Source organism: Ranitomeya variabilis, chromosome 2 (assembly GCF_051348905.1).
Source record: "Ranitomeya variabilis isolate aRanVar5 chromosome 2, aRanVar5.hap1, whole genome shotgun sequence".
Taxonomy (NCBI): Eukaryota; Metazoa; Chordata; class Amphibia; order Anura; family Dendrobatidae; genus Ranitomeya; species Ranitomeya variabilis.
Genome location: NC_135233.1, coordinates 541,209,111 through 541,223,728, shown reverse-complemented (window position 1 = coordinate 541,223,728; position 14,618 = coordinate 541,209,111). Strand labels below are relative to the sequence as shown.

General features: G+C 46.0%; 1 protein-coding gene across 6 annotated transcripts in view; it reads right to left on the bottom strand.

Annotated features, from left to right (window-relative positions):
- The window catches only part of DUS2 (dihydrouridine synthase 2), a 569,010-nt gene that overhangs the window by 216,771 nt on the left and 337,621 nt on the right, over positions 1-14,618 (bottom strand). For all 6 annotated transcript variants that reach the window (XM_077288143.1, XM_077288137.1, XM_077288139.1 and 3 more), the window contains one exon: positions 10,313-10,400. In XM_077288143.1, the coding sequence (XP_077144258.1) occupies positions 10,313-10,400 (88 nt within the window). The remainder of the gene's footprint in view (positions 1-10,312; positions 10,401-14,618) is intronic.

Genomic DNA, 14,618 nt, shown 5'->3' with positions numbered 1-14,618 from the left:
TTATGTTTTTTGTGGACAACTACACCCAGTCACCCACACTCAGGTCTGGACCTGTCACACGTTTACTGTCAGCCACTCGTTTGTACCTTGCACCTACGCTTAGCAAGCGCTGTTTCACTCTCCTCCAAACGGATGACAGTTGTGCTCCTAACTGGTCCTCCTCCGGGACGCCAGTAGAGCCCCCCTGACCCAGAGTACAAAACTGAGGATGGAGCCCGTAAACACAAAAGAATGGGGATTCCCCAGACGATTCCTGATGGTGATTATTTATAGCAAACTCAGCCAAAGGAAGGAACGTCGACCACTCCTCCTGATTGTCAGAAACAAAGCAGCGTAAGTACTGCTCCAAATTCTGGTTCATACGCTCGGTCTGACCATTTGACTGAGGATGAAAAGCAGAAGAATGCGACAACTTGATTCCCAGTCGTGAGCAAAAAGCTTTCCAAAATTTTGCCACAAACTGAGTACCCCTATCAGACACGATGTCAGACGGGACCCCGTGAAGTCTGACCACCTCCTGCACAAAAAGCTGAGCCAGAGTCTTAGTGTTAGGCAACGAAGGCAAAGACACAAAGTGCAACATCTTTGAGAACCGATCAACAACCACAAAAATGACCATGTTCCCAGCAGAGGAGGGCAAATCTGCGATAAAATCCATGGAAATCTCCGTCCATGACCTACTGGGTACCCCGAGAGGATGTAGTGTGCCAGCAGGACGAGAGCGGGACGTCTTAGCCCTAGCGCACGTGGTACATGCTGATACGTAAGAGACCACGTCCTGTCGGATTTTGGGCCACCAAAACCGACGTGACACCAACTCCAAGGTACCCCTAACTCCTGGATGGCCAGCCAGAACAGCATCATGATGCTCACCCAACACCTTTAGGCGAAGATGGAGTTGTTAATGGGAAGCTCTGGTGGTACCTCCACCTGAGCCTCGGCAATCTCAGCCTCAACCTCGGTCGTGAGAGCCGAGACCACTACACCCTTTTGGAGGATGGGTACCGGATCTTCCCGAGGTTCTCCCCCCGGAAAACACCTGGACAAAGCATCCGCCTTAGTGTTCTTAGACCCAGGTCGGTACGTAATAAAAAAGTTGAACCACGTGAAAAAATGCCCAGCGAGCCTGCCTGGGGGACAGACGCTTGGCTGACTCCAAATACAGCAGATTTTTATGGTCGGTGATAACTGTATCCTGATGGACCGGCCCCTCCAAAAAGTGTCGCCATTCCTCAAAAGCCAACTTGATATCGGCAACAGGGAGTTGTTGGCTATCGTAATTACGTTCGGCAGACGACAGCTTCTTGGAAAAATAGGCGCAAGGATGCAACTCGCCCAAGGATGAGCCTTGCGACAGCACCGCCCCCACTCCAACCTCAGACGCATCGACTTCCACGGTAAATGATTTTGCTATGTCCGGTTGCACCAGAATGGGGGCCGAAGCAAAACTGTTCTTCAGATATTCAAATGCGCACACAGCAGCCTGAGGCCAGGCAGAGAAATTGGTACCCTTTTTCGTCATGTCAGTAAGCGGTTTAGCAATGGTAGAAAAATCTTTGATAAACTTTCTATAATAGTTGGAAAACCCAAGGAACCGCTGGAGTGCTTTTAGGTTATCAGGCCGTTCCCAATGCAGCACCGCTTGCACCTTAGCGGCGTCCATTTTAAACCCTGAAGCAGACACAATATAACCCAAGAAAGGCAACTCCTGAACCGAAAATACACATTTCTCAAGTTTTGCATAGAGCTTATTTTCCCTGAGAAGCTGTAACACCTGCCTCACATGCTCTAAATGAGTATCACGGTCACATGAATAAATGAGAATGTCATCTTGGTACACAATAACGAATTTCCCCAGAACATGCGAGAATACATCATTTATGAAATGTTGAAAAACTGCAGGTGCGTTTGTCAACCCAAATGGCATCACCAAATTTTCAAAATGACCCTCAGGAGTATTAAAAGCCGTCTTCCACTCATCACCTTGACCGACTCTTATGGGGTTGTAAGCCCCCCTGAGGTCAAGCTTGGAGAACCACTTAGCACCAGCCACCTGGTTGAACAAATCAGGTATCAGTGGCATAGGGTATGGATCACGAACCGTAATCTGGTTTAACTCCCTGAAATCCAGACACGGGCGTAGTCCGCCATCTCTCTTTTTAATGAAGAAGAACCCCGCTGCCACCGGCGAGGACGAAGGCCTGATGTGCCCTTTGCTCAGATTCTCAGCAATGTAATCTATTAAAGCTTGCCTCTCAGGACCAGAGATGTTGAACATCCTTGCTTTCGGCAATTTAGCCCCTGGTTTAAACCTAATAGTACAGTCATAGGGGCGATGTGGTGGCAATTCTGAGCAACCCTTCTCTGAGAACACATCCGCGAAATCCAGTAGTGACTCAGGAATGCTTGGAGTCACAGCGGACACACATGGGGCCAGGCAATTCTCCTGGCAAAATCCGTTCCACTGAATTATGTCCTGAGTTTTCCAGTCAATAACCGGGTTGTGCATGGATAACCATGGAAAACCCAGAACCATTTGTGCAGGAAGATTACGGAGCACCCTACATGTAACCTGCTCAGAATGTAGGACCCCAATGTGGAGTTTAACCTCAGCCACAAACTCAGTAATCTCCCCCTGTGGGAGAGGGGTAGCATTGATGGTGACCACCCGGATAGGATGAGGCAATTTTTCGACCGTGAACACGGCCGTGCGCGCAAACTCCTCATCAATGAGATTAGTGGCAGAACCACTATCCACAAAAACAGTGATTGGCAGCTCTCTGCCAGCGACCATAACTCTGGCAGGAAGCATACATTGAGAGACCACCATGGAGGATATGCATAAGCTCAGACTGGCCTCCTCCACACCCTCTGAGCTTAGTAGATTTCCGCCGTTGCGTTTTTTTTTTTTGTGAACAGAGTCCCTGCTTCCTGAGCGAGGGGGCTTGATGACGTGACACCCCTGCGATTAGCATAGGCTCCGTGGGCTCACCTGCAGCAACCTCACGAGCACCTACAACCTCCCCCATAGGCGGCCTCTCTAGCGCCCCCTGACGCAAACGGCTATCAATGCGGACAACAAGACTCATGGCAGACTCTAGAGAAGCAGGAGTCTCATACATCAGAAGGGCTTGTTTAACCCTTCTCGAAAACCCACATACAAACTGACTCCGCAGCGCCGGGTCATTCCATTGTGTCCACCGCCCAGTGCGAAATTCAGAACAGTAATCCTCCGCCATTCGCTCCCCCTGGCAGAGAGTGCGTATTTTAGATTCTGCTAGAGCCAATCTGTCAGGATCATCGTATAAGAGTCCAAGAGCAGAAAAAAAAATCTCTACTGAGTTAACTGCAGCTGAATCAGATGTTAATGAAAATGCCCATGCTTGGGGGTCTCCGTTAAGTAATGACAATACCAGGCCCACAAGCTGAGCCTCATTACCTGAGGAAAGCGGGCGCATACGAAAATACAATTTGCAAGCTTCACGGAAAACAACAAATTTACTGTGTTCCCCAGCAAACCTCTCAGGTAAAGGGATTTTTAACTCTGCAACTCTACCTGCAGTTTCCACTTGCACATTAGATACCACAAGACCCTGTTGCTGAACTGCCCCCTTCAATTCAGTGACCTGTAAGAACAGCGCCCTCAACTGGCGGTTTATGGAAGTCATGGGATCCATGACATTCAAAAAAAAAAAATATATATATATTTTCTTTTTTTTTTTCTTTTGGGCCGATTATAATGTCACGGGACGAACTGGGTAGACTAAGGTTGGTTACCCGGGCCCCTGCGATATCCCTCAGGCTAGGGAAACCCTGTCTGTCCCTTTCCCAGAAGTTACACTAAAGGTGTGCATGTCTGGGCCGCCAGGCCTGACCCTGACTCCTGTTTCAGCCCTAAGCTGAAACCACCACCCGCCACCCAGTGAAGAGACCACACACCAATCCCCACAGAAAGCACAGACAGGGAAAACTGAAAAACGCACCACGCCGCAGACACACAGGAATACACTATAATGTGCACAGGGCAAAACAAATACAAATAGGAAGGAGGAATATGACAAAGGATTATACACCACCAGATACGATATTCCTACAACAAGACCACCACTCCAGACCGGAATCACCAGGCATAAAGCACAAGCTATAATCGGCGACGCCCAATGTCCAGCGCGACTATTTAAAGGCCGTGGGTGTGACCCAGCCTCCAACCTGATAACCAGCTAGATTAACCCCGAGCAAGCTGGATAAAATCTAGCCGACGCCACTGAGCGTGTAGTGGACGTAAGTGGAATTACTGCTGTCTGTCGGACGCCCTAGTGTGAACAGCGTCCGACATAGTTACATAGTTATTATTAAGGTTGAAGGAAGACTGTAAGTCCATCTAGTTCAACCCATAGCCTAACCTAACATGCCCTAACATGTTGATCCAGAGGAAGGCAAAAAAAAACCATGTGGCAAAGAGTAACTCCACCATGGGGAAAAAAATTCCTTCCCGACTCCACATACGGAATCAGACTAGTTCCCTGGATCAACGCCTTATCAAGGAATCTAGTGTATATACCCTGTAACATTATACTTTTCCAGAAAGGCATCCAGTCCCCTCTTAAATTTAATTAATGAATCACTCATTACAACATCATACGGCAGAGAGTTCCATAGTCTCACTGCTCTTACAGTAAAGAATCCACGTCTGTTATTATGCTTAAACCTTTTTTCCTCCAGACGTAGAGGATGCCCCCTTGTCCCTGTCTCAGGTCTATGATTAAAAAGATCATCAGAAAGGTCTTTGTACTGTCCCCTCATATATTTATACATTAAAATAAGATCACCCCTTAGTCTTCGTTTTTCCAAACTAAATAGCCCCAAGTGTAATAACCTATCTTGGTATTGCAGACCCCCCAGTCCTCTAATAACCTTGGTCGCTCTTCTCTGCACCCGCTCCAGTTCAGCTATGTCTTTCTTATACACCGGAGACCAAAACTGTGCACAGTATTCTAAGTGTGGTCGAACTAGTGACTTGTACAGAGGTAAAATTATGTTCTCCTCATGAGCATCTATGCCTCTTTTAATACATCCCATTATTTTATTTGCCTTTGTAGCAGCTGTCTGACACTGGCCACTGAATATGAGTTTGTCATCCACCCATATACCCAGGTCTTTTTCATTGACGGTTTTGCCCAGAGTTTTAGAATTAAGCACATAGTTATACATCTTATTACTTCTACCCAAGTGCATGACCTTACATTTATCCCCATTAAAGCTCATTTGCCATTTATCAGCCCAAGCTTCTAGACATAACACCTATGCTTCATTTCCGAGGGGATGCTGAGGCGTTTTTCCGGTAGCTCCCATTCCTGAGCAATCATACTAAGAATGTTAGGATGCACCGGGAACCCCGACCTTTACTCCATTTTTAGCCCGCCAAATGTTTGATCCTGAATGGACTGAGGCTCAGGTTCCTCCTCTAGACCCATGGTGTTACGTACTGCGGAAACCAGATCCTCAATATAGTCAGAAGAGAAGAAGTACTTCATGGATTCAGCACTGGGTGATACAAGATCCTCCCATCTACCCAAGGACGAAGTATAGGACAGGTCTGACTCGGACTCAAAGTCCTCGACCTGAAATTTCCTCTTCTTCCCTGGAGAATGTGGAGGTGGGGGTGGAGGACTAAAAGCTGCCAGAGAAGTTTGCACCTCTTGTTTAACTAGAGCGCGAATTTCCTCTAAAAGGGATGGTTGCTCCGCTCTGACTACTCTGTCAGTGCATGACTGATAAGATATTTTTATCCCATAAAGGTGGGAATTTTATATTACAGATAGGGCATTTCTTCTTATTGGCGGCAGACTTGTCTCCCTAAAATAAGAGGGAGAGAGTTGTCAGGAAAGGGGACCCCTTGAAAATAACCACCTTCCTGACTCATTCCCTGCATACACTCACTGTAGCAGGGGCAGAGCATGAAGTGGCTTCCATACTGAGGGAATAGTCTTACCTCAGCTGAGACTTCTGCAGGATTTGCTATCCATCAATTGGTAGCACCTGCATCTAGCGTAATTACACTCCCCCTCTCCTCCTGGGTCCACGCCTTTCATCAGCATTCACACACGAGCAGGCACATGGAGAAGGCCGGGGAGCTCTGGGAGGCCCCCGGCCGGGGATCCCTGGTCTGCTTTGCCCTCTTGGGGGGGGAAGACGAGGAGGAGTCCCGACGTCACCACAGAGGGGTCGATGGGAGCAGCTTCGGAGGAGGCAAGAAGCGACCATCCACTGCCCGGCTAGACAGGCAAAGCCTGACACCAAAGGTACTGGAGTTGCCGGCCACCACAGCATACTGAAACTCTCCCTGTCCCATGGGGAACAGGAAAGACACTGGCAAGTAGGAGGCCCTTTTAAACTCTCCGTGTTTCCTGTTCCCAATCAGGACAAAGAGGCAACCTCCATATGCAGTCGTGGAAGGTGACTAGAGAAAACGATCATTTTCCTTTTTTTCACAAAAAAATTACTTTGGAACCAAATTTTTTTAATTTCACAAGGGTATCAGGAAACAATGGACCATAAAATTTGTTGTGTAATTTCTCCTGAGTTCACCAATACCCCGTTTGTGGGTGAAAGCCACTGTTTTGGCACATGGCAGGGCTCAGAAGGGAGAGAGCACCGCTCGACTTTTTGAACACAAAATTGGCTGGAATCAATTTTGGTGCCATGTCGTGTTTGAAGACCCCCTGATGTACCTAAACAGTTGAACCCCAAAGTCTAACTCTACCCATAACCCCAACCCCAACAAACCCCTGACCCTAATCCCAACTCTAACCATAACCCTAACTACAACCCTAACCTCAACACACCCCTAACCCTTATCCCAACCCTAACCGCAACCCTAACCCACCCCTAACCATAACCAAAACCCTAACACTAGCTTTAGCTCAACCGTAACTTTAGCCCAACCCTAACACTAGCCTCAACCCTAACTTTAGCTCAACCCTAACTTTAGCTCAACCCTAACTTTAGCCTCAAAACTAAAAGTAGCTATAATCCCAACCATAACCCTAGCTATAACCCGAACTATAAGCCCAACCATAACCCTAATCCTAATGAAAAAATGGAAATACATTTTTTTATTTTATTACTTTTACCTAACTAAGAAGGCGATAAAGGGGGGTTTGATGTACTATTTTTTTACTTTGATCACTGTGATAGGGTCTATGGGAAATTAAATGGGAAATCTGAGGGGTTTTTTTGCGGTCGTCGTTATTCCATTAATAACGAACATCGCAACACTGCGGTCAGTAAAAACCGACCTGAATCATATTCTCTGGGGTCTCAGCTACCCTAGATAGCCGAGACCCCGGAGAAATTCAGACGCTCGGGGGCGCTGAGGAATAAGTACCCTTAACTGCCACTATTAAAAGGCGTATCGGGGGTCGTTAAGGGGTTAACGGACAACAACATAATCTATGGCCTCGATTAATCGTATACCCTAAACAAGATGTAAATGAGGGACAGTACAATATATTGAAAAGGTGGAATTTGTATTACCTCACTATTCTGAATGTGAATAATATTTTACTTCAAGTAAAATGACACAATCTGGTGTTGTAGAGTTTAATCATTGACACAAAACTTTACTCCAAACATGTACAGAAGATTTATGAGACTATATAAAATTCTTTCTTCATAAAGTACAACTACAGCAGTTTTCATCATTTCACCCCTGGAGAGGTACAGTATCACTAATAACTGTTACCTGTCTGTAATAATATACTTACAGTTATTCAGAATTATTTATAGAAAGGGGGGTTCAAAATCACAATTAAAGCTTACATGGGAAACCCCAAGAAAAAAAATGATATATAAAATATAACTTTTAATACAATAATAGTAACATTCAACACAGACACCATACACAAAGAGTGCACACTGAGTTCACCCTGTGTATAGGACCCACACCTTGCCCACTATCTACCAGCAGAGGTTGGCACCCCAGATTATAATGATAGGAGACTGGGACCCCCGCTCCTCAACGGCTGACCTTAACTGCCCTGTTTCACCCTGCAAATAAGGCTACTTGCACACTAGCGTCGTGCACTGCGCGTCCGACGCATACTGTGCAAGCGCCGCACAACGGGCAGCGGATGCTGTTTTTCAACGCATCCGCTGCCCTATTGTGAGGTGCGGAGAGGCGGAGTTCCGGCCGCGCATGCGCGGTCGGAAAAGATGGGAACGACGCACCAAAAAACGTTATAAGCAACGTTTTTTGATGGCGACGGTCCGACGCAACAGTCGCACGACGGTTGCGACGTGTGGCAATGCGTCGCTAATGCAAGTCAATGGAGAAAAAACGCACCCTGCAAGCACTTTTGCAGGATGCGTTTTTTTCTCCAAAACGACGCATAGCGACGTGCAGTGCACGACGCTAGTGTGAAAGTAGCCTAAGTGAAGTCAACCACCCACTCATGCATTAGTGAGGAGGAAGGGAAAAAGTTAATCAGACCAGTGGTCAGCTAGGGTTCAAACATATGGGTAGGTCATAGTCAAAGTTAGAAATATGGGAGCGTGAACCCCAAAAGCATCATTTAGGATATAAATAAGATAAATTGATATGCAACATGAAATGATGTGTATACGTGAGAATACCCCATATACTGTTACCTATCTGAACAAACCTGCCTAGTAATGGAGGTTGGCACTCTACTTGACAGTGGATATGGCGCCCCTGCTCAACGATGGCTGACCCTGGGAGTCCCTATACTAGGCAATATAACCCCCAAGGAAGAACACAGGCAGACAATATTAGTGTCATAATAGAAAGTAGAAACAATCACAGACAGGGTCAATACAACTAAAAACAATATAACAGCTAATATGGAACAAACAGCATCAAGAGGTACTTATGTTAGCTATTTTAGGGTAAGTTCACACAGTCCGTTTTTGCTGCGTTTTTTCCTGCTTTTTTTGCTGCTTTTTTATGCTAAATTTCAGCTGCTTTTTACAATACCAGGAAAGCCTATGAGATTTCAGAAATCTCATGCACACACATTGGGTTTTTGTGTGATCAGTATTTTGTGCTTTGCTGCGTTATTTGGACATAGAGCTTGTCACTTCTTTCAGCGCTTTTCCTGTGTTTTTTCACCCATTGACTTGAATGGGTGTTGAAAAAAAAGCAGCAAAAACGCAGGTATCATTATTTGCTGCGTTTTTGCTGCTGAAAATCCAAGGACATTAGCATGGACAAAGAGAAAAAAAACGCAGCAAAAAAACGCACTAAATACGCAAAAAAACCGCATCTAAACCTGCGTTTTTGACGCAGCTTCTTTCCTGCCAAGATGATCAGGTTTTGCTGCAGTAAAAAAAAGCAGCAAAAAAGCCCTGTGTGAACTTACCCTAAACCTCTACGTGTCTAATACCTCCAATGTAAACCTTAGGACATCCCTGTGGGTCGTGTATTTGTAGGGACCTAGAGTACAGAAGATGATATGTTCCAATGATCGATTGTCCCATATCAAGAACCGCCTATATGAAGTGAAGAGTGAGTCTGTTGTGCTTACTCTTCCCACAAAAATGGCGGTTGCAGGCGGACCTTTCAACTAACCTACGTGTTAAAAAAAGGAGTAAAGACCATACAATTATATAGAGGGAGACTTCCAAAATTTGTGATATACCCAAAAGAAGAGAAGTGCACAACGCAAGATAAAATAAGAATATTTTATTAGTGTACTCATTAAAACAGAAGTCTTAAAGGAAAGTAATAATACAAGTAGGTAGTTGAGAAAAGGGCATAGAAAAAGGCAGAGTGACCTCCAAGCAACCAAAATCACAGTAGTCCAAGTAAAACAGGTAAATACACAAAAGTAGAAATATAGTAAAAAGTAGCCACATACAATAAATTAAATGGAAGTATAAACCAAATGGGTATGATGCATTTGAAACAGCTGTGGCAACAAAGTAGAGCATGAATAAAAAAGTACACCAGCAAGCAATGAAGTGGCAGATGAAAGTATTCAAGGATCAAACTAGTAATAAATAAAGTGTTGCATATAAAGAGTCAGAAGGGAGTAATCCACACAAGATGAAGACGCAGTGTGCTAAAGTGCATAACAAATGGGGACACCAGAATACATAATGACCATTGCAACGATAGGATCCGGGGGCATAAGGTAAACTGTGAAAATGCGGCCTGTACCTGTATAATCAAGGTTGCTCAGGAGGCAGCGACTCGGCAGATCAAAACTAGTATAACAGGACTGGAGTGGCGCTTAGAACAGCAGTGGAAATAAAAAAAAAACGCTACAGTGCTTTAAGAAGTTTGACTTACTGTGCAGTAAACTGGCTGCGGTAACTTTTCCTTTCTGCACCATTCCAAAAGAAACATCTTAGGAGTAATTTGAGGAAGGTAGTCCTTTCTGAAAATGAGAAAATGGGTCAACATTAGCATCAACAAGTGAAAAGAAAACACAATTGCCACAAGAAGTTTTTATCATTAAACCATATATTTCCTTTTCAAATTATAATCACAACATAAAAGTTCCTGATAACAGACTACAGGGAACACACACACACAATGAAACAAAGTTAAAGCTGCATACACACTGTGAACCGCATTCAGTGGAAGCACTGGGTAAGATTCTGGTGCCTGCACAGTTTACATTTATCCAGCATACATCAAGAGGGTCATTTTCTAATGTACCGAAACCCAGAAAGAAAAAAGAAAAAAAAAGTACACGTCTCATTAAAAGGCTTTTAATTCTTTTAAAACTATTGAGGCTATTTATGAGACTCCCAAACTGTATACCGACACCGTGGCATAAGCCACAGCCTTCTATTAGAGGAGTGTTGTGAATTCCGTTCTTGGGCTCCATCCTGTGGTTGCGAATGGTATTTTTGGGAGTTCTGCTCTTGGGCTCCCTCTGGTGGTTTCAAGTGGAACTTAGCAGCTGCTTTCACTAATCGGTTCCCTGGCCTTGTTATTTAACTGGGCTTTTGGCTGTACTTGATGCCAGCTGTCAATGTTTCTTCCTGTGGATTCAGTCCTTTCCTGGAAGTTCTCTGTTGGCCAGTCCATTTCAGCTTAAGATAAGTTCTGCTAGTTTTTGGGTGTTTCCCTGCTTTTGACCTTCTGTTCAGTTTAAGTTTTGTCTCTTTTGTCCAGCTTGTCATTATTGTAAGGTTTCTCTTACTGAGAGTGTTGGGGGACACTCACTTGGCCGCGATATTCAAGCACACGGGCACGGGTTTATAAAACAAAGCAGTCCATGCGGTTTATTAAGCCTCATAAACCGGGTTACGCACAGTTCATAACATGAAACACAACAGGCACCAACTGGTGATATTTACTTGCAGCTTCAAACACTTCAGTGTACGGCTTTGCCCCACGGACACTAACGTGCTGGGCCTCTCACTTCGCCCAGTTACCAGGGTGTCCGTACGCCGTACACTACACCAACGTCCCAAGTCACAGACAGCACATGTGACTCCGGGTTGCCGTCTCTAAACACGCTGGTACTCCCTTAACCAGCTCCCAAGGGAGACCACACAGTTCATAGAACTTCACAAGCACTACCGGCCTGTACGGTACCTGACGGGAGCTCCGGCTCCACCTGCTGACTCCTTGCCAGTCCACACCTCCGGGTAAGCTGCCTTACAGGGATCACCAACTTGCCTGGCCGGCACACACTAGTCAGTCCAGAGCCACTGAAGGATTGTAGCTTCCCCAGTTCCACTGTGCACTGCTCCGGGATCCGGTCCCCTCCTAGGACCTCCCACGCCAGCAGGTGCTTTCCAGGAAGCCTCCTCCCAGGCTTCCAACACAGGAACATACCGAGCCCTCAGGAACTCCCTCAGGGATTTTGCACTTGGACCCTTCAGGTCCAAACACTGGAACCACACAGGAACATGTGACCCACACTCTGGTCACGTTATGTACCTGTAACCACACCCACAGTAATGGATCACATGGGCTGGTCACGTGATCCTGACATCACTGCAGGTCAATTCTCACGGCCTCAATACAACTCCGTGCACATCCCGGGGAGACCATGCAGCGCCCCCTACCTGTTACAGGGGTTACTGCATCACATATATCACATTATGAAATATTCCGGCTAGTTGGAAGCTCTGGGGTTGCAGATTTTCCCCTCCACACCGTGAGTCGGTGTGGAGGTTATTTTTGTAAACTCTGCATGGACATTTAGTTTTTATACTGACCACACAGTAGCCTTTTCTATCTCTGTCTATTTAGATAGTATTGGCCTCCTTTGCTAAAATCTAGTTTCATTTCTGAGTTTGTCATTTCCCTCTTCACTCACCGTCAATATTTGTGGGGGGCTATCCTTCCTTTGGGGGTTTCTCTGAGGCGAGATAGTTTTCCGTTTCCATCTTCAGGGGTAGCTAGTTCTTAGGCTGTGAAGAGGCGTCTAGGCAGAGATAGGAACGTGTTGTGATCTCTATTTTTAGGCTCCCTCTAGTGGTCACAAGCGGTACTGTGTAGTGTTGTCTTTCTGCAGGTTGGCTGCATCAGCTGGTTCGTTATCCTTGGTTGGTTTCCTATTTAACTCACCTGGATACTCAGTTCCTTGCCTGCTATCAATGTATTCAGTGCTCTTCAGATTCCTTGTGATTACCTTGCTCCCAGCCTCTCCAAGACAAGCTAAGTTTTTGTCCGTTCATTTTTTGATTATCAGCATTCATCATGTTTCTTGTCCAGCTTGCTAAGATGTGATCTCCTCGCTTGCTGGTTGCTCTAGGAGACTGAGTTTCTCCCCCCACACCGTTAGTTGGTGCGGGGGTTCTTGAAATCTGTGTGGATATTTTGTTAGGGTTTTTTACTGACCGCACAGACCCCTTTACTATCTTCTGCTATCTAGTATTAGTGGGCCTCATTTGCTGAATCTGCTTTCACCCCTGTGTATGTGCCTTCCTCTTACCTCACCGTTATTATTTGTTGGGGGCTTCTATATCTTTGGGGATTATTTCTCTGGAGGCAAGAGAGGTCTTTCTTTCTCTCTAGGGGTAGTTAGTTCCTCAGGCTGGCTCGAGACGTCTAGGATTTTTATTAGGCACGTTCACCGGCTACTTCTAGTGTGTTTGGATAGGTTCAGATTTGCGGTCAGTCCAGTTTGCCACCTCCCTAGAGCTTGTCCTATGTTTGTTACTTAGCTGGAGTAATTCGTGATCCTCAACCACTAAGGATCATAACAGGAACGCTCCACGGCTATTTCTAGTGTTGGTGTTAGGAGTAGGGATTGCGGTCAGTAAAGCTACCACCTCCTCAGAGCTTGTACATTATTTGTTTTACCCACCAGGTCATTTCAGTGCTGCTCCGTAATCACTAGGTCATATCAGTGATTTCTGTCTGTGGAGCTGCCACCTCCTCTGAGCTTGTCCATGATTGGTTTTACCCACCAGGTCATCTCCGTACCGCTCCGTAACCACCAGGTCGTAACAGAGGAGTATGTAGGGAATTTTCTCTGAATTATGAAATAATCAGGTAGACTTCAGGGGAACCTCCCTATGTACTGTATTTTTTGGACTATAAGACGCACCGGACCATAAGGCGCACCTCAAAATTTCAGAAGGAAAAAGGGGGGAAAAAAATGTAAGCGTCAAACGGGGGTCCGTCTTCCAGTCCTGAATTCAACTTACCTGGGGGGGGGGGGAAATCGGCAGCGCTGGTTAAGCTGGTGGAGTGGAGTCACAGGGGGTGTTAGGTGATCCGGCGATGATGTGACCCAGACTGGTGCGCAGGTTACGCAGTGCGGAGGGCTACGGCGACATTTTGGGAAAGCCCGGAGCCCCCGCACATCCTTTGCTGCGACGTGGTGGTCTCCGGGAAATACCTGGGGGGGGGGAACGGCAGCGCTGGTTGAGCTGGTGGAGGGGAGTCTGTTGTGAATTTGCTTTTTGCTCCCTCTAGTGGTTACTAGTTTTTTGACTCTGGTTTTTCTGTCATTCCTTTTATCCGCACCTGGGTCGTTAGTTAGGGGTGTTGCTATATAAGCTCCCTGGACCTTCAGTTCAATGCCTGGCAACGTAGTTATCAGAGCTAGTCTGCTGTGCTCTTGTCTACTGATCCTGGTTCCAGTAATATCAGCTAAGTCTGCTTTTTGCTTTTTGCTATTTGTTTTGGTTTTGTATTTTTGTCCAGCTTGTTCCAAATATATATCCTGACCTTTGCTGGAAGCTCTAGGGGGCTGGTGTTCTCCCCCCGGACCGTTAGACGGTTCGGGGGTTCTTGAATTTCCAGTGTGGATTTTGATAGGGTTTTTGTTGACCATATAAGTTACCTTTCTTTATTCTGCTATCAGTAAGCGGGCCTCTCTGTGCTAAACCTGGTTCATTTCTGTGTTTGTCATTTCCTCTTACCTCACCGTTATTATTTGTGGGGGGCTTCTATCCAGCTTTGGGGTCCCCTTCTCTGGAGGCAAGAAAGGTCTTTTGTTTTCCTCTACTAGGGGTAGCTAGATTCTCCGGCTGGAGCGTGTCATCTAGAATCAACGTAGGAATGATCCCCGGCTACTTCTAGTGTTGGCGTTAGGAGTAGATATATGGTCAACCCAGTTACCACTGCCCTATGAGCTGGATTTTTGTATTCTGCAGACTTCCACGTTCCTCTGAGACCCTCG